This window comes from Opisthorchis viverrini (genome assembly GCF_000715545.1).
Source record: "Opisthorchis viverrini unplaced genomic scaffold opera_v5_330, whole genome shotgun sequence".
NCBI lineage: Eukaryota > Metazoa > Platyhelminthes > Trematoda > Opisthorchiida > Opisthorchiidae > Opisthorchis > Opisthorchis viverrini.
The window spans coordinates 46,359-66,305 of record NW_008751991.1 but is presented as its reverse complement, the minus strand read 5'-3'; the positions used below and the strand labels follow the sequence as shown (position 1 = coordinate 66,305).

The window sequence follows — 19,947 nt, the reverse complement described above, 5'->3', positions numbered from 1 at the left end:
CTGTTTCACTCACATATTTTCAGTTGTTAGTTGTAATTTTTGACAAAGGTTCTCTCAGTTTCTCTCCTTACCCCCAATTGTTGTTTTGGTTTACAAAACTTCCAAAGTGCGTGTTTCCCCCTTCGAAGATTTACTGCGGTGAGAATATACTCTTATGATCCGATTTCATGGTAGTGCTTTTTGACGAATCTTCCTCACTAATGTGCTATTCTGTGTTATTCTTCACATGACTTTTAAATACATTACTTTTTTTCTTCCAGATGTCACTCCGCGGTCCCTGAATTTCCGAGTGAAACATTATCCAAGCGATCCGCTTGCGGAATTTCGTCAGGAGAAAACCCGGTACATGAGACTTTTGTTTTCGGTCTTTTAAACACCCTCCCCACCTGTTTTTAGAGAAAGTCCAACAAAAATAGCCTATTTGATCGCAACGCAGTTCCATCGCTGACAATATCGGATCATGTGATGCGCTTTTTATCGATTTTTATAGTCGCTGCCACTGAGTTCTAGGGAAGTGAGCATAAATCATTTTAAACCGCATGGCATTGTGCTATTCGCTCCCGCGCCCAGCTAGACACGTGATACAATAAGGGAACTATAGCAACATTTTCTGAAATAATTTCCATGCATGCCCCCAGTTTTAAGAACACTGAGGGGGTGCAAGGTTTTCCAGAATTGAAAATAACCATGGTATTCCAACTTCCATGTCAGACCATGTTCTTGTTGCTTCCCAATTTATGCACTGATATACCGGAGGCCTTGTAGCATATCGCTATTGGTGATAGTGTGGGCCTTTTCAAAAGTTGGACACGGTAACTACAATATCAAAACGTCTGTGCATTGTTATTGCACCAAGATCAGCACAGAAAGTTGCACCGTCGTGTTCCATGTGACAACCAACCAAGGAAAGGAAGATTCAACAACGCGACTGCAGTTCATCACACTAAAACACCAAATCGGCTATTTGGGAAACTTGTAAGTTTCCGAAATTCTGGTAGTTGATAAGGTGCCCACTGATTCGCTTGCCGAGTTTGTCAATTTACTTGCAAACATTTTGGCTGCAGTCGAGGAGACTTCATTAGTGCTGAGTTAGTGATGTGAACCAGGGGCACGGGACGAAATTTTTGTTAGCTAATTGCCGAGCTCGGCGAACAGATCAGCAACCACCTAGTTGAAGCATTGTGAATGAGGTGTAATCATCCATTTGAGCCAGTATTCCGTCTTATGCGTCCTCGCCTAGTGACGAAACAACCGTCAAGCTCAGTGAACAGATCAACAGCAATCTGATAAGTCACAAATTAATGCACCCGAGCTAAAAGTATTCCAACAGTGTAGCGGCTTTGTGGTGGTGCGGTGATGTCTTGAGGAATCGAGACTAGTGTATCTTTGTTGTACAGAGTGATTTACAAGCCCATCACTGGATCTTATATGTCGCATGATGTCCAAGTGAATAATAGTCACATGAAAAACTGGGTTCGTTTTATCAAGAAATCACTCTGGTATATATACTATATACTGCTGTATATACTACTATATATATGCTATATACTACTACTATATACTACTATATACTATATACTACTATATATACTATTCTAAAGTAGCGAGTAGCATTATGAATGAAGCGAAGTAGATTGGTCTGCTCAAATCAGTTGAAGGAATCCGTTAGGAAAGTGGTCACTGTGTATGAGGTCGGCTGGATAGACTTCACGTGATGCAATCGCAGTAGCTCAACCCGTTTCGAGTGTATCATTGGTGCGACTCCTGGAAAATGCTAGGATGAATTTGGTGAGTCACCTGTAACAAATGCGTCGACTTCGTTTTATGCGATCGATGTGACTTGCTTGCCTTCAATGAAGGTTGTTTTTTTTAGCTGCCGTGACCTGCACGCTTGGATTTTCTTGCACTGGTATTGTCGATAAATTACAGCATCTCAGTAAGATTCCTTCATAGTTAACCTCTGATAAAGTCGAAAAACCCAGATTTTCTCCAACAGATATATTTCCTGCGTCACTAATTCAAACCAAATAGCATTTAGATCGATGAGATCATTTTGCCCAAGCGTTAGTGCACTGATAACAAGGTGTGAAGATGAACAAATTACCTACCCCGCGAAACCCCAAAACTGCAAACAAAAGGTTGCTCAGGAGTGCCGAAAGCACTCATGACTAGATTTGTACCCGCTCGATCCCCATATCCTAAATGGGGTGTTAAGAGGCAGGTTTTTGATTGCTTGGAGGAACGCGCGATTAACACTTTTTTGGGAAATGTGAACGTTCGGTTCGGCATCCCAGGTGGCTGTGCCTTCCGCAGACAACAGCGTGTCGTCGTGGAGCAGTGGTAACACGCTCGCCTCACATTCCGGGGTTCAAATCCCGTCACGGCCATTGGATATATACTGTTAATGAGCTCTAATAATTACGCCAGGGAGGGAGGACGACCATTCAAACTAGGGTGGTGTGACTATGAGTAAATTGTAATCATACCTCAAATCGGCCACATTTGTCTCCGGTCGTAAAAATCGATTAACCTTAGCATGGCTTTTTGATGTGCATCAACAACGACAGGATCAAAACACGACATATGGATGTGGTGTGGTGCCAAGATATAAATAAATAAATATAATAAAAAGATCGTTCAGCTGTAGCACCCTTTCGGCGCCTAGCTGCCATGCCACCCGAAGGTTGCACGAGGTCTGGGATACTGCCAGGTTGCCCAAGCCTAGACAGGGGAAGTCGAGAGGTAGAGGTCAGGTTCGAGCCACGAACTTTCCGGTTAGTAGATTCGCGTTCCAACCAATTGAGCCATCTCGCCCCCAGCCAAGGTATGATATGAGAAGCACTGCCCTTGACGTTCGCAATCTGGTGGAATCGAAACATACCTTGTTACTCGAGGCCTACTCTGGTCTTTTGAGTTTTATGCATTGGGTCTTCTGAGGCTCGTTTTTTGGGCTAGCAGTAACACGGTGAAAGTGTTCGACGCGTAGCTCATATCTGGGCGAAGGATCCACTATTGTATTGATACTAAGAGACACAATGTGTCTCGGTAAGTTTACTCGTTACGTAGATTGATAACCCACGGACAAGTGGTACTTAACTTCGCTGGGGGGCATGATATTCAGCTGAAAATGAGGGACTGTCAGTTGACAGCTTTGCAAAGTTGAACCGTACTCCCCAAATACGAATCAAATGTGCTGATTTGGAAAAATGAGACACTCTTAGATAGAAGGATTTCTGTAATGAATGTCGAAACGTGAAACCAAGAAACCACGCATGTCAGAAGCACAGACAATTTTGATGCGATTCTGCGAAAGAAGCTTTCTGATTAAAAATTGAAATGTGGCACATCAAAGGCTACTCAAAGTCTCAAGTCATTGGCCTAACATGGGATAAAGTGCCTCAGTATAATGCCCTCAAAAATCATTGAAGCCACCATTAGGTCATGAGTGACTCAGCGTTATGGCGTCGTCAGTTAACTGGACAAAACACAAAGATGACAGTGTCTGGACCCTGGTCATCGAAGGTGCTTCAGTGAGAAAACCTCTCTGTTTGAGTATTTCCAAAATCACTTGGTCCATTTTTCTATAACGGGTTGTTATCCACAGGGGAATTTAAATACCTTTTTTCTGATGGCTCAGAGTATAACTCAAGGTTCACGTCGTTTAAGCACTGACTTTAATATAGCTGTATAATCAGGTATTTTCAAGAGGTGGATACCTTAGAAACGTGAAACATTTTTCCCTCGAGCGAAACCATCTTACCAAGCTTTCATGTTCAGTGCGGAGCACAGTAAATTTTTTCCGAATTGTGAGGCCATTTTAGCATTTTACCGGAAATGATTGTAACGACTTTTCTCAAGGTCATCCAAATCTCGGGTTAACTTGAGCTTCCTATATCGCCCATTTATCCTATCTGAAACGACAGTATTAACGTGTGTAATCGCTTTTTTCTCACTCGAAACTGTTATGCGCAAACGGCTGGGGTGAGTACGCGCTGACGAACTCGTTTCCAGGGATGAATCATTTACACACCATCTAGACAATGTGCAGTAACTCTTCCGGTTATGGTCAAGGCTCAGATGACGCAACTACTAGAGGGGCACTGCTTTCTCATGAGTATAATATAATCCGGTTGAAAACTAATTAAACTCCTGCATCGAGGAACGTTTCACATCTAGAAACCAAAACCGAAAGGCATTCGTATCATTAGGATACTAAAATATTAATGAAGTACGTCAAAGTGCGCGTTGAAGACCTGTGCTCAGGTGTGTGTGTGTATAGATGCTTCAGGGTGAGAATCAAACACTATACAGGTCCGTTCATTGAGTTAAGCTAGAGAAGACGGCCCACGGATTCAACTGTCAAAGGTCACTCCGATAGCCGGAATGTATTTGAGGGTGCACCCAATTTCTGCACCTCGTAATTTGAGTAGATTTTAGCAGAAATCGTTAGACATTTATCAAAATCCTACGGATGTTTGAGCGTTTCCGGTGTAGCCATCACTGATTTATTTTTCATACGGAAATGCTGGGCGACCTCAATGGACGTATTCCAACCTGATAATAGCTACCAATTTAAGAGCTTGGCCTGCACACAAGGTGAATTAGTCATTTCCGTTTAACTACTTAAACTTTTTGAGTAGTGAGCGACGAAATAATAGTTCTTTGTGGCATGGCGTCGCTTGCCAAACCGCGTTATGTCTGCATTTCACGTGGAAAACAAACCTAAGTCCACAAAGATAGTACGATTCAATAATCTTTGGATGTCACTGGTGTGCCCCGGCAAACTGCCTAAAAACTAAACATGAGATCGATGGATTTACTTTGATCCAGATTGACATATGTGGAGAATTGTGAATTAGTACTAAAGATTATATCGGGCATAAGCAAACAATAAATCCGAAGGTGCTAGAATGCAAAAGTCTTGTTAGTTTAGTAGTGCGATTCAAGAGTTCTGGGCACTGGTTTGCCATGATGATCGATCAGACCGATAATTTGAGGTAACGCATCAGTAATATTAGCCATAGCTAAAATGAACACGTGACCTGTAGTAGGTTGGATGACATTGTAGACAGATAAACGGATCACTGTGCCTTAAAAACTATGTTTGGAAGGCTTGTAGTCTTTTCTCTCGCTAGGGCAGTCTCCCTTTGGATTGAATTGATCATCAGAACAGATGATAACTAAGGTTAAAACTGAAAGTGACTATATAGGCAAGAGATGCGCATTGCCTCTGAAGACACTCTATCTCCATGACTGTCTTATAGTGAGAAGGTGACTGATTTATTGGAAATTCAGCTGACGAAAATTGAGGAACGGAGCCTGATTCATGGGGAGTCATCAAACATTCTTAATATGCATTTATTAAGAGGTTTTTTTTAATACGTGGTCTAAACCAAAAATCTTCAACCTTACAATCACTGTCGCCCATAGTTGGTGCCATCCGATGGTAACTAGGCCATACTCATGACCTTGTGTCCAGAAATGTCACGTGGCTGACTAGTTTGAACGGCACTTTAGATGATTTCGAAGCTGTCTAAACGATCGGTTGAACGGAGGTTTTGCAAAAAATTCAGTCATTTTCAGGCAAAGGTTTTTCTGGTCTTCCATGATGGCCGATGGATGGGATAGTCTAAATGGAAATGGCTTTCAGAAATCAGAGGCTGGTAAAGATTGATTTAAACCGGTAGATGAACACATTAATTTGCTCATTGTGACTGGCGCTCTACGGAAGTTGGTCTAACTCTGTATATCATACTGATATATCATATTGATTGCTTCCGACCGATATGAAAAATTCTGCTGCTTTCCACTCCATCCAACCGTCTCATCACTTCATACGACCGCCTCAACCAACAGTAAATTCAGCATCCAGTACTGTAACACTATCCTTTTTATCCCACTTGTATCCCGCAGTTTTTCTAGGGATTAAAAATTTGCTACTATAGAAAGCAGTTGATTTTTTCATTCGTTTCAACTTGTAGCTATCTCCTTTACCTTCAATTGCGACGTGACCTTCACAGCGGCCGTTTGATTGGCCGAAATACGGAAATGCATATGCTTGCTGCATGCATACTTCAAGGTAACTGACAAAAAGCTTGATTGACATAATCGTATGGATCAACTAAATATCAAACGTTCCTTAAGTGTGTGGTAAAGTATTTGTTCAATGTTTTTTGGTTAGGCAAGCGCTAATGTGACCTCTCTTTCCTCTTGAAACAACAACCTCAGTAGAGTCGTCTGTCAAGATAGTTCGCGTGTTCGCAAACGTATTTAGCGCTGTTTTGAGCGAACATCGGTGAACCGAGGAAGCAGTGTTTGCTGAAGAACGATACAACATCTTAGCTGATGAGTTGCGTTTTATCTCGGGGATTCAACTAACGCGGGAGCGGGTAATACAGAAGCAAATAATACCCATCTGATATCTTCCGAGCTTGAGATGTCGAAGCGTACAAAACGGCCGACCATGACGTCTGTGGACCCCACACCCAAGCCTGGCTTTTCGATTGCTTTTAATATAGGGCTGGTCAAGCTGACGACACCCGGGCCCTTTTTATTTTATTTATGTTTCTCCGAAATTGCTTAATTACGAATTTGTTCCTGTCTTGCGGAATGTCGTTGGTTCTCACAAGGGGATCCGTAACTCTGAAGTAAAAAAGTAAACAACCGTTTATCTGTGGTGTCGGTTTAGCGCACTTTTACCATGCAGCATGAAGGACGCTCAATATCTGCAATGCTGCCCAGACCCATGTGAGAGCCACCAAAAATAAGCATTGGGTTCGAACCCCAAACCTTCCGGCATTGAGTTTTGCGACGTAACAACCAGCTGTCCAGAGCTATCCGAAATAAAAAAAACCCGTAATCAGAACCCATATCTTCAGACATGAGCCTTTCACCAAAATCTTCTTTCGTTACTGTTGTAACTGTCTGCCTTACAGAATGTAGTGCACCAAATCCGTATGGCTGGATCGCTTATTAGCTGAAGTTCTTTTGAGGGTTGGTTGCGTGATCTTTCCAGCGAGCACTGCATCTCACGCTGGTAACTGTGTTCAATCGGTCTCCCTTTACATTCTCAAGGCTTATCATGGTTGATGTGCATTAGAGGAAAGGAAGCAAGCTGAAAACTGATGAGTATGATGCGGTTAACTTGTTTCAGTAATATGATTTGGGCTGATGCTTGCAAAACGTTAAAACGTTTTGTAAAAAAACCCGGGTAGACATGCATTCAACAACCATGTGTCGCTGTTGTGATGGTGTTGAGATTACGAGAGCAGTAGTAACTTCAAGACTGATCCTGAGATAGTTAGTAGGAACAAAAAGTGCTACTCTTGTCACACAATCATACTAGCTAAGCTGTGTTTGAAACCTTTTACGCGTGCGTTATTTGGAACTGTTGTGTCTTGCTGTACATTCGTGCAACTCTGTATCGGTCCCTTCGCATTCTGCTCCGTCCACTATGGTATATCAAAAGGTACGGTAGCTCTAGACAGCCCTTTATGGAGATAAAGGAAAAGTATTACAACCGTATTTTAGGGCAATAACAGAATGTTCCACAAGATCATGCTAGAATCTCCGTAAGGGGCGAGAAGTGTCGACGCCAAGACGCTCGATCCGGATTGGCTCCCAGTTTGACCAATCAGAGCATGCCTTTGTTTGGTCCGTGTCCTGCACATCCGTCCAAATGATATGATGTTCGGTTATTGGGAACGCCTGGCTTACGGACGCAACCCACACACGCAAACCACCACACTAACCACCATGTTCTCAATGTTGTGATCTTCTCCTAATCGCAGGATAGTTCTCCGACGAGAATTCGAAATGCATTATCCATATCTCTGTTATCATCAATTAGATATTCGAAAGCTCATATACCCTGATGGGACCTCAGACATATCTGCCTGCAAACGCCGCTTTGTTTGCAATAGTTTTAGCTGAGTTCCTGCGCGACGCTGCTGGTCAAGTGTTCCCTTAGACAAGTTCTGGAAACATCTTAAGGCTGTTCGGTTATTGGGAACGGCTGGCCTCCGGACGCAAACCACACGACGACCAATCTAAGATGAATAATTACCTGCACTAACCACCATGCTCTCACTCTTGTGATCTTCTCCTAATCGCAGGATGCTTCTCCGACGAGAATTCCAAATGATCTCTGTTATCATCAATTAGATATTCGAAAGCTCATATACCCTGATGGGACCTCAGACATATCTGCCTGCAAACGCCGCTTTGTTTGCAATAGTTTTAGCTGAGTTCCTGCGCGACGCTGCTGGTCAAGTGTTCCCTTAGACAAGTTCTGGAAACATCTTAAGGCCAGTTGGCTGTTACTCAGAGCGGTGTTCCTCATTCTGAAACCATCTTCCAAGATAATACTTGTGAAGGAAACAATTTGTTTCTATTTACACGCCTATCCTCTCCGAATGCTTGATGCCGATGTGAACTCCAAATTTTTCGTCTCTGTTTTGTTTATTTTAGCCGAAATAGGAGACTACGATGTCCTGGTTGATTATTTGGGAAGCGAAGGCACACTGGCCGACCTGAAGATGTTCGCAAACGTTACCCCGAGAACCGAAGCCAAGATTTGTGAACTACACAAAACACTAAAGTAGGCTTTTTTCACCTTCGCTATTTTGTTCAACATTGCGCCTTGTCAGGTATATTCCTACCCTTCAGGCTAGCCGGAATTCTTACGGTCATAGAAAGGCTAAAACCCACCTTGATCTGCAACCTCAGTGTGACGTTGGATAGCGCCCAGATAATACTTACAACTTTACCTGTATGTATAGGTCGGAAAACCCTATTGGCAACCGGTGCACTATAGTGTATCGGTTGAACCATCCTGACACTAATGAGCCCGGTACCCAAACTCCACAATTAGATGTTTAGTTCAAACGTTTTATGTGAGAATTCTCATGTAGATCCTCTCTCCGCGGCCATCGATGAGTCTTCAGTGCATAGCTCCCTTCCCAATCCCCCATTTGACAGTCCACTGGCAGTTCTGTATTTACACACGAATTTATCTACTCCCGCCTCCAATGCGCAGCTATCTACCCCACTTCCCCAAATCATGAGTGAACGAAACTGTGGCAGCTACAACCACTGTACGACAAGTACGCGGTTCTTACAGCTGAGAATGATGGTGATGATGATGATGACGTAATCATAAAAGTAAAGTTCTTTTCATTTCTACAACCTCAATGTAAGCATAGGTAACTTTCAGTCAAATTTTACGCGGAAATTTGCAACCCCCCGTGAAAAATATTAGAAAAGATGACAAGGAATGTTTGATATAGCAAGGTGGTTGCTGTACTGTCGGAGTTGTGTTGGACACTGTGCCATGATCTGCACGTTTCAATCAACAAACACCACACTTGGTTGGACACGTTGATGATGATGTGTTGAGGATCTATGGTTTTCAGTAGAGTGCCGGTTCACTGCATACAGGGCTGTTGATTAAAACGAAGAAAATCCAATGGTAGATACATATATGTGAAAGGAAAGAGGGTTTTGCTGTGGAGTTGTCTACTAGAAAACACTAACTGAACAGTTACAGACTATTGGACAGGTGAGCGAAACTCTCATTTGCATCTTGTTTACAAAAACTGAACATCCATCTTCTCCTTGAACGCGTCTTCCTTGACTTTCCTTCATATTACTTGACTGTTACTCAAATGCTAGAAAGCGACTTCACAAATCCCGTTATAGATCTCACTTTTCAAGAGACGCGAAGCAGATTTATGAGCAAACATACTACTCGCATTCCCCATCAGTAGCACCCACCATCAAACCAAGTGGCAACCAGTAATGTAATTCATACGAGAACTCCACCGCACAAACTGTACTGAAACCATTGCCATCAAAGCCGTCGCCTTTCACAAATTGCGCGGTTTGTTAAATCAGCTGCCATTTTATTCAACGTGAAAATTTTTTCGCACAAAAATCAATTTTCCTGCACGCAAAACAGATGCATGAAACTTCCGTTTATCCCGTTTACATCTACAAGGATTCTGAGTTCTTACCGATGCTCAGAGACCCGCGATTTCTCCAACGTCATCTTGTAAAGCACAATCAGGCTAAGTTTCTTCTTTTCTCCGCGTGTGGATGAAAACGACATACAGTAAATTACCATGAAAAATGTCCCATCATTTGATTTGATTTATAAGTTTCCAAACAGCTTCGACTCACATGGGTGTCTGCAAGTTCACGTGACATCGCTAAGACCGTCAATCATACGGGTAGACAACGTACGTAACATGCTAATAAAAGCTCTAAATCAAATATCCAAGACTTTTAATCAACCAATATATAACGTTTTGATGAAGACAGCCATCGTTGGATTCGCCATGAACGTTACAGTGGATTCGGAAGGAGGGCTACGCTCTAAAGACAAGGTTCCCTTGGAGGAAAGTTCGATCTTTAAGACCCAGGCGAATCATCTTCTTTCTCGGACTACAATGCACTCTTTGCAATCTAGCATGATCAACCCATCCCTGAAAGGTAACTGAAAAGTCCTCTCTGGTGAATCCCTGGGTTCAAAGTGACCATATGACCCTTAAAAATAATGTCTTAAGTGTTTTCTTCAGCTGGCGTGTTCACAGGAGACCTGTTGCAGTTCAGTCTTTCCCTATATTTGAACTTCCGTAAAAGAATGAGCTAGGCGCCATGTTGCTTTTGAGAATGCATTGGGGGTTATACTATGGACATGCATCAGACACAGCCACAAAACACTTGTTCTTTTTATGTTACAAAGAAGACAAAGGAAAATTATTATAACCGTATTTATATGGGAATGACAGAATGTTTCGCAAGGTCTTACTAAAATGTCCGTGAGCGGGCGAGCAGCGCCGAGTCAGAGGGGGTCGATCCGGATTGGCTCCCATTTTGACTAATCAACTTCGTTTGTTGCGTATCCTGCACGTGACACATCCGTCCAAATCATGTGATGTTTGGTTAGTGGGGACGGCTAGCCTCTAAAAACTTCCCGAAAAGCGAGCGCATTAACTCCAATTGAAGAAGTAACCTTGCTCTCAAAAGTGGGTCTCTTACGCTTCGCAAAGTCATATTGAAAAGGATTGGGCTAGCACTCAGTTAGACAAACTCAATAAAAACTGACGGCACGAATCCCACTGATATCAGTTAGCCGATTTACCGCTCAGTGACCTTCGCCAGGGGAAGGCCATCTGGGCCCATTCTCACAGGTGAACAGCACCAACGGCATCCAATCGCTCGTAACATCCTTCGTTCCCGTCGGTCATTCCAACTGCCCGCCCACCTCCACGTTTTCGGCACTCCGAACAGCAGTTTTACCGGCCGGCTGTAACTCGGCATGTGTAACACATGGCCCAGCCACCTTAGCTTGCCATTCCGCATAGATGTTTGATTTATTTTCCTCCTGCTCCACGAAGAACCCATTTCCTGGTTATTTCATCCAGTTGATTCCAGCTATTCATCTGAGATGATGGTGGTTAAAGACCCGAAGGTCGTTACTCTAATTTTTCAAATTATTCTGCGCTTTCTGCCAACGTTTGGTCTGGCAAGACTGGTTTATACGGAAGGCTGCTGAGCAAAGGAATAGCGGGTGTCCGGCAAGAACGTGACGCACAGGAAAGTCAAAGAATATCACAACTGTCGACTGAACGTGTAATTCGATCCCACCAACAACGGACCTGTACACAAAAATGACTCTAAAGTACATGTTATCGTGTATCAGTCGGGTTCAATCGTCGATGAACTGAAGTCTTGTCCCAGTCGGTGTTCGGTCTGTAGGCGTGTGTTGAATGCCTGGCGCTCACTAACCAAAGCGAGAGTCGGTCCGTGTACGGTGGAGTTATTTTAAACCCTGAAAGATCAGTCCGCATTGGTGGATGCACGAGAAGCCTAATCCGATCAGAAAACCAAATTCTAATATCGATCTAAACAAATGATGGATGCTCACTTATGCTTTCGTTCCACCACCACCCATTATTGTGCTGTTTCCAGAGTAGCTTCTCTACAGCGTTTGATAAACACTTTAATCGAAGACAGCTATACCCTCATACATTCTAAGCTTTGGGTGTCTTACCTGCTCAAAACTTGTCTCCGGAAGCTAGGTTTAGTGCTAAACTTTACTTCCGGTAACAATATATTTAAAATGTTACTAGTTCCGTTTCTAACCTCATGTACTGTTTCACAGAAACCACAAAGCCTGGAAAACGAAGACTGATTGACTGACAGGTTTATTACATCACTATGTATGATCCCAACTTTTTATGCCCCATTTTCAGAGGTCTATCGATGGAAGAGGCTGAGAATAAATTTCTGGAGCATGCATCGCGCTTTGAAACTTATGGAATCGAACCCCTCTATGTCCAGGTGAGAAAACATTTAAGGTTTCACCCCGTTGTTTTCAACTTTCATGTTGTTTGTCGTCATGGCGACCGACGCCAGGTCGTGGATACGACAGTTTAAGCATCTTGACTGTTCATAATGCGCACTACTCATAAGTTTGCTGAAAATTCTTCGACAGCCCACGATCGGTTTCGACCTTCTTGGGGTTCATCAGGTCAGCACAGTCCCCAAATTTCCGTCAAACTTACGTTCTGCTTGAAACCAAATTATACGAAATTAGTGAAATACACTCACTTGCAAATTAATTTGGTTTTGTGGGAGACTCACCTGGAACCCCCCAGCTGACTGCGCCTACCTGATGAGCCCAAAGAATGTATTGCGCTATCTCGAATATCGTAGCGACTGCAACATGAGGTGGCCTGGGACAGCACATTCAGTTGCCTGGAAAAATCACAAACGACAGATTCAGCTCGACTGCAGATGATGCTCTCGCAAAACCAAATTTGTTTTCAAATGATTGTATTCGCCACCATCGTAACTGTTGTTAAATTCATCTTGCCGACAAGGAGCAATCGTTACGATGGCCTTGTTCACAATGAGCCGGAGTGGTGACCGATAAATGAGTGAACTGCCTTGTGGCAGTGTGTTATACTAGAATGGCACGTTTGATGAATGATAGAAGTCTGTCACCTGACTGTGTATCTGACTTGTACCAAAAGAAAATCTGATGGTATATGCCATCCAATTTTTCCCTGGTTCTCACTACCTACTGGCTTTCTGACGCAATTCCAATAGCTATGGCCTCTGTTTTTCAAAATATCTTCACTTTCTCCAACGTCCGTAAACAGAGGCGGCGATTCATAGCAAATGGGGATACATCGCTGATTCGCTGAATGGAGGTTAAACAGTTAGTTTTACGATGTGTTCCAGCCCCAAACGTTCCACCATTGTAACCTACTTCTCATGAGACCTGCTTCAGTTGAGAAGAGATCAGTAGCCAACCAATCGTGAACGTACTGCAGCGAATTTTTTTGGCTTTCTCATCATTATGCAGCTGTCATTTAAGCCATCTTCCTCACCATGTCCAATAACGCTATGTACTCTTCCCGACGAAGGTGCTTTGTGTTGAACGTGCTGACTAACTAAAACATAGCCTTAGTTCGTGTTGATCAAAGAAAACAGCTTGGCGACTGTCTATGGTACCGATCAAAAAAGGAAGCCCCAGTATCTAGATGTCTTAGGGAGGTTGTAACTTGGCGGTGGGTGAAACACTTGGAATATTACTTTAAAGTCCTCTGCTTGCATTACCGGACGCTAACTGGAGGCAAAACGCTTCAAAGAGTCGGATTCTGGAGCTGACTCGGCAGTAACCTATGTGTTTATTTAAGCAGATAAATGGATCGCGACCACAGAGCCAGTAGCTTGGGGGAAAGCTACTTGGACACAGCCGATTGGTTTCCGGATGCCAGAAATAAAGAACAAGTTCATTTATTGTCTCGGGTATGAATAACAGACTAAAAACTCAGTACCATTGCTACCGCAATTAGTAACTGGCAATCGCCATTTTGTAAAAGGTCACCGAACTGCCTTGTCGAGAAGTCATGACTAACTTATTTTCGAACTTGCTTAGACCGAAACAATCCATCAATAAAGCCCGTCACCTCATCCAAAATAGCGATATAAATCCTTAACCATCTTGGATTTACCCACAGGAGGTTCCGATCTGCTGACCAATTGATCTGTAACGACGTGACCAGCTCCTCCCTTTTTGCAGAGGACATTCACTAGTTCCCTTCACATTTGCTAGATTTGTGTCATTTACTTGGTTTTCCGAAAGTGCTACCTGGTGTAGAATGCATCTGCTTCAATTTATTGACCGTGCTTTGATGCGTCTTATATCTCCGTGTTCATTTCATTAGCAAACTTTGTGTGGCTGCCTACCCGTAAGATCATTCCATCTGAGCAGTTGTCACTTGAGGAGCCAATCAACACGCGAGCACGTGATGTGGATTCTGCGACTGAAGGTTGGATGACCCTACATCCTTTCTAAGTGCGAATTAATCGCACTGTTAACAAGTCAGTCGCGGCCGAACGGTTAAGTATTCAAACTACCAACCGGAAGCATGCAGGCAAGAGACGCCATGGGGAGATGTGCACTGCTGATAATTCCCAATAAGGACAAAACAGCTATACAATGCTTCTCGGCCTTTCCTCATACACCAGCTTCATTTACCACATGAAATTTCAGTGGAACATTTCAAGGTTTCATTTGGTTATGAGTCAGTGCGCGATCGACACTGTGACTTTTATTAAATGATTAAATGAATAATGATTATTGAATGATTAAGTTGGATTCAAAGCTTTACTGCGCTCACCAACACTCAGGCATCAGCCATTGAATTGGAAGCCAAACTATCAAACACCTACCTAGTTTCGCGTGGATGATAAAACAATGGGTGTACTTTCCGAAACTATGATCGAACGAACAAAACATGGCCAGAAGTGCGTAAAAGCTCCACTGTCTTGCTATTTGCAACTTAGGTTCCCTTCTATTGAAGTCAGTCAGAATTGAAGCATCTGTTTTTTTGTCATTGCTCCTCATACAAGGACCGGAAGGGGAATCACTTCTACATGGGCCTCAGTCATGAAGGGGTCGTCACATTTCGAGGGAGCCGAAAGGCCCATGTTTTTACTTGGTAAGTCATTGCTCCTTAATCGCCAACACGGATTTACTCCAAGTTTTTTACTAAGCATCTTCTTGTACAAATTCCGGGAAAACGAACATATTGAGTTTTTTAGGGAAGCACATTAGCAGATTTATCCGTATGTCTAACTGGCGAGAGCCAAACTGCATATTCCTTCTCCTGCTAGAGAATGTTTGACGTTGCGTAGTGAAATCCTCAAGAATTACGATAATCACAAGTCGGAAAACGCTAGTAAACTAAAAGCAGATGAAGACGATATTCTTGGACGTTTTTATGAATGATCCGAGTGCACGGAAGCATCTTACGGTGAGTTTCGATTTCCAAGGTCATGTCGGTATGGTTATCGATCGCGCTCCAATTGCACCAGCAAGACATCCACATTAGGTTGGATGAGCGACAGATCGTTTGAGTGAATCAGGGAAGGGCATGCGCGTTATCACTGGTGGAGGGTACTAAGGCGAGAAAATAGATTAATTCAACTTTATAGATACAGTGACAGGAAAGTCGCTTCAAGATCGTGAGATACAGTTGCGTGGCCAGAATGTATGGATCACCGACCGGTTCTCCTCATGTGAAACAGCCCACGAGGGTGAGGTTCGAGTGTTTTCTTCCCAAGCTTACCAGTAGGGAAACAATGGGATCAACACATGGCTGTACAGTCACACCGGCCGAACCTCGTTTGGTCAACACGGCTGAGTGGTACTTAGGCGTCAGTCATCGAAGAGGAATGGCTGTTCGAGGCAGACACAAACGATGATGCATATGCTCTCTAAGTCCAGGGGTGCTGCGCAGACGTCGGGAACGTACCGCTTAACTGCTAGATCGACATGTTGCTGTACGCTCGCGTGCGCGTACCGCAGGTCGACGTTGTTGAATAGTGCAACCCATCCCAATCGTGCGACACAAACTACAGATAGTGTCCTCAGCCCATCAGCCAGTCGGCTGAACCCCTAATGAGTTGATTTTCCTTTCATCCTGCTGTGCAGTAAGCACCATTCTTCGGGCCTCTACCGTATCTACAACAGACATAGCTGCATTGGATAGGTTGTGTTCTGCACATGTTTTAGTTCACATATAAAGCAGAAGCCGGCCGTCGTTCGAGTGCATTCTGCCGTACAAAAAATGATTCAGTCACATTGACGCTTTTTGTCATTGCAGGCAAAAAATCAATAAAATCAGCTATGAGGGGAAACTATTCATAATCCAAGTGGAATGGGAACAGGTGAGTTCAAGTTTTACCCTATCCTCACGTATCCGATAGCTTTTTTAACACAGGTGTCAAAGAGGTTAAAAGTTTCTTATTAAAAGTTGTAGCATTCGCTTGAATCGTAAGCTCAATTCGATTCAAAATGAACTGAAGCCTAATAAAGCTGTAGAAGTATTTGGTACAGCCATTTGGATCATAGGTTCAAATTTTTTAAACACACGCTTGGCCGCCCTTACCAGCCCGGCGAAAGTCACCTAACCCCCAAGTTAAACCTTGTCCAGGCGTGCAGGAGTGGAAAGAAAATAGGAAAGCGTAGGAGAGGGAGGGAACCTCTCTTATACCGGGGTGCTCACACCTCTAAGCACCAAATCAGACAAGCTAGACAGAAACCGACTGAGCAAACGCCGCTGACGTTAATCCACCGCCATTTCTTGCAGTGCCTCCAGCCAAGCTTGTCACAGGGACCTGGTCATTCATTCACTAATCCAACAGTGGTAAAGGAAAACTGCAAAGCAGAGTGATTCCACAATTCCCTTGTTAAACTCCACCTTACAACAGACGCGTGGCGGAGTTTGGAAACTCGCATGCTTCATCAGTAGTATCCATCTTTACGCTAATATAGACTGCAGGGTTGGCTTTCATTGTTCATGCCAGTTCACCAATACGCTAAGATGCATGTGCGCACACTCAGCCAGGTGTACTAAGTAAGATACCGTCAACTTTGGACATCGTAAGCTAAGCCTAAGCTGTGTTTCACATTCAGGCTTACGGCCAATCGTTTGCCAAAGTAAACATTCTGCAACATACAGGAAACCAATACAAGATTGTTGAAAACTCTCTGACAGCCCATGACCAGTTTTGCCCCTCTTGAGGATCATCAGATAAAAAGCAGTGCCATCAACCGTATGTTCCACTTAGACGCAATTCGTGAAGTGTACTCAATTGCCAACCAATTTGGTTTTAACCGGGGAGATTCAGTGGAACCCCTAGCTGACAAACACTTGGGGACTGCACCTACATGATGATCCTCAAGAATGGCGGAGCCAAGTTTGGAGTTTTCAGCAAACTTGTGAGTAGTATTCTCTCAGCATTGAGAAATGAGATGAGCTTTATGCAGTACATTCAGTTGTAGAACATAATTATGGAGTATTTAGGGTGGAATTCAGCTGAGCTTCTCAGTAGAACCGAATTAATTTGCAAGTGCGAATAGTTCGCGAAATTTTTATGCTGTAAAGATACGAAATCAGTCTGTGAGCAACCCCAGTAAGCAAAAATCGGTCTGCACGTAAACTGAGTCAATGAATTGATATCAAGTTTCGGAGAGTTTCTCATAGTTTCCGTGACATAGTAGTTCATTGTGGAGCGAAGTGGTAAACCAGATCGTCGTATCACCATAAAAGTGCACAAAAGATGAGACGAATCGCTTGGATTTTTTCAACCTGGTGTCACATAGATCTGTGACTTTTAGGGTTTGCTAGAGAGCGTTTAATTCGTTGATTAGAGTGATGTATGGCACGCAATATGCTATTTATGACAATGTTGGTAGGCGCAGATAACTGTAGATTCGTCCATTAGCTAGGCAGTTTAGAAGAAAGCGTCTGATCGGCAGTCGAGATTACGTCAGCAGTGAATCGATTTGAAGTGGAACGTCGGCTGTTGTGCCCAATCACAAAGAAGCATCTTATCATATCACTTTCTTGCTTCAGAAATCAAATTTAGATGAGTCGCATGTCGGTGAGCATGTTTAACAAAAAACTGTGCACATCGCACGGGAAAGCTAATCTTCTGTTTTTTAATTATTTCCAAACACTGAGTTTTGGGTCACAGCTTTTATCGATTCTGAGCCCTGGATAACCCAATGGCACAGACCTATTTGTCGAAAAGTCCGGGTTCCAACGCAACATCTCGACCGCACCTTTCTAGGCTTTGGAAGCCTGGTAGCATATCCTCCTTGCTTCGGATGGCATGGCAGATGGGCAGCTGAACGGCTGTCATTTATATTATTTTTTATGGCAGTATTCTGTTTCTTTCTGCTGGAAAGCCTGGAAAATAAATGCGATTTCCGCGTTTGGTCACAAAGGGTGGCGTCTATAATTCCACTATGCTCTTCCACGCTTGCTAGTGGCTTTGGGCTATTACAGCGAAAGGTTATACACCCTAAACTAAAAGGTGTTTAAGACACCGAAAGCTGCACTTCCCCCACAGTCGTCCAGTACTACTTTGCATTTCAAATCTGACTCGTTTCGGAAGTCACTGGAATCGAACTCAAGTGTGACTGTGTACCATTTTCGCCAAATGCGCAACAGAAATACCTGCGAAAGGACGAAGGCTTTCGCTGCGGAGCTGTTCATTAGAAAACACCAACCTGAACAGTTACAGACTATCGAACAGGGAAGCAAAACTCTCATATGCATCTTGTTTACAAAACTGAATATCCACCTTCTCGTTGGACGCGTCTTCTTGAACTGTCCCGGATGTGAACTGAATGTTACGCAAATGCAAGCAAATACTACAAAGCGGCTGCACAAATTCCGTAATAGATCTCACATTTCAAGAGAGGCGAAGCGGATTTATGAGAAAACATGCTACTCACATGCCCCATCAGTAGTATCCACCGTTACATCTGGTAATGCGCAGTGAAACGCAGAGGAACATGTCCCCACGACTTCCTCTCTCATCAGAGCAATCAGTTATCGTTAGCCAGACCAGACTTGACTTGTGAAAAACTTTTCGCTCAACTCTTTTGCACCAATCGCCTATTTTTCTTCCAAACATACTGTGCTTTGGTACCTAATGTGAGACACCATACCAATAGCGTCGACTTATTCGCATCTAATTGTTTTGGATGAATTTTTGCGGGGGGAGGGCATACGACCATGAAGACAAAGATCGATTGGCTCAGCTTCTTTACAAATCTCATGTGTCATTTGACTATAAAAAAAGATTTGAATGTAGCTGGGATGATCCGATTTTTTGTGCTTTCTTTGGAGGTGGGATATTTGGAGGACATTTCTCTAATCCTAACCTGACGATGCTGAGTCATTTAGTGCAAAAGTAAACAACAGTCCATGCGTCAGAGAGTCCCTGTTTTCTGAAATCTGGCTAACAAGTAAAAACACCTGTCATACAGTGAGTCAGATTTCTCTTGTCCACCTAGCAAGATACGCACCTGCAACTCTCAAATTGTAACTGAAAGTATACATAATTAAAAGCTGAATAGGTTGATGGATGGACGAAGCCTTCTCGAGGACTCAAATGTAACGGTGAGTCAACTTGACGGGAGGGGGGCGGAGTCACTTGACAAACGTATAATGACCAATAAGTTGTCCCAGATTGGAGAAATGCAATTTTGACGAGTTCAAGGGAATTCGGCATCTTGTTATCCCGTTCTCTGAGTAACCAGAGAACCAAAACGTTCAATATGGTTTCCATGACACCTGTGGTGATCATATATATATGACGCCCAGCGTGGACTTTCATGTCAGTGCGTCGAAACGGGATCATGATAGCGGAACTACCTGACACAAGTAAATACTGAAAATATTATTTCTGCCTTGAAGTGAGTCAATATTGGGTCTTTTGGCTTCCATAAGTCCGTTGGGTAACATTGCGTGGGGTGTTTTTCTCACCGTGAATCCATAATCACATGTAATGAACTCCAAATTCGGCCTTAAAAAGCAAGTTAAAGGTGTTCTTCATAAATACGTTTTTGGT

The 19,947-nt window shown here is 43.3% G+C and overlaps 1 protein-coding gene across 1 annotated transcript; it reads left to right on the top strand.

The window, feature by feature from the left end:
- Window positions 1-262: 262 nt before the first annotated feature.
- On the top strand, window positions 263-12,438 carry T265_15048 (hypothetical protein; the record flags this gene model as incomplete). Its single annotated transcript, XM_009176361.1, has 7 exons — window positions 263-342; window positions 2,648-2,884; window positions 5,982-6,079; window positions 8,470-8,599; window positions 8,980-9,111; window positions 9,673-9,795; window positions 12,258-12,438. Coding segments are annotated over 7 exons (981 nt in total), but the record flags the coding sequence as incomplete, so codon positions are not given.
- Between the last annotated feature and the right edge of the window lie 7,509 nt (window positions 12,439-19,947).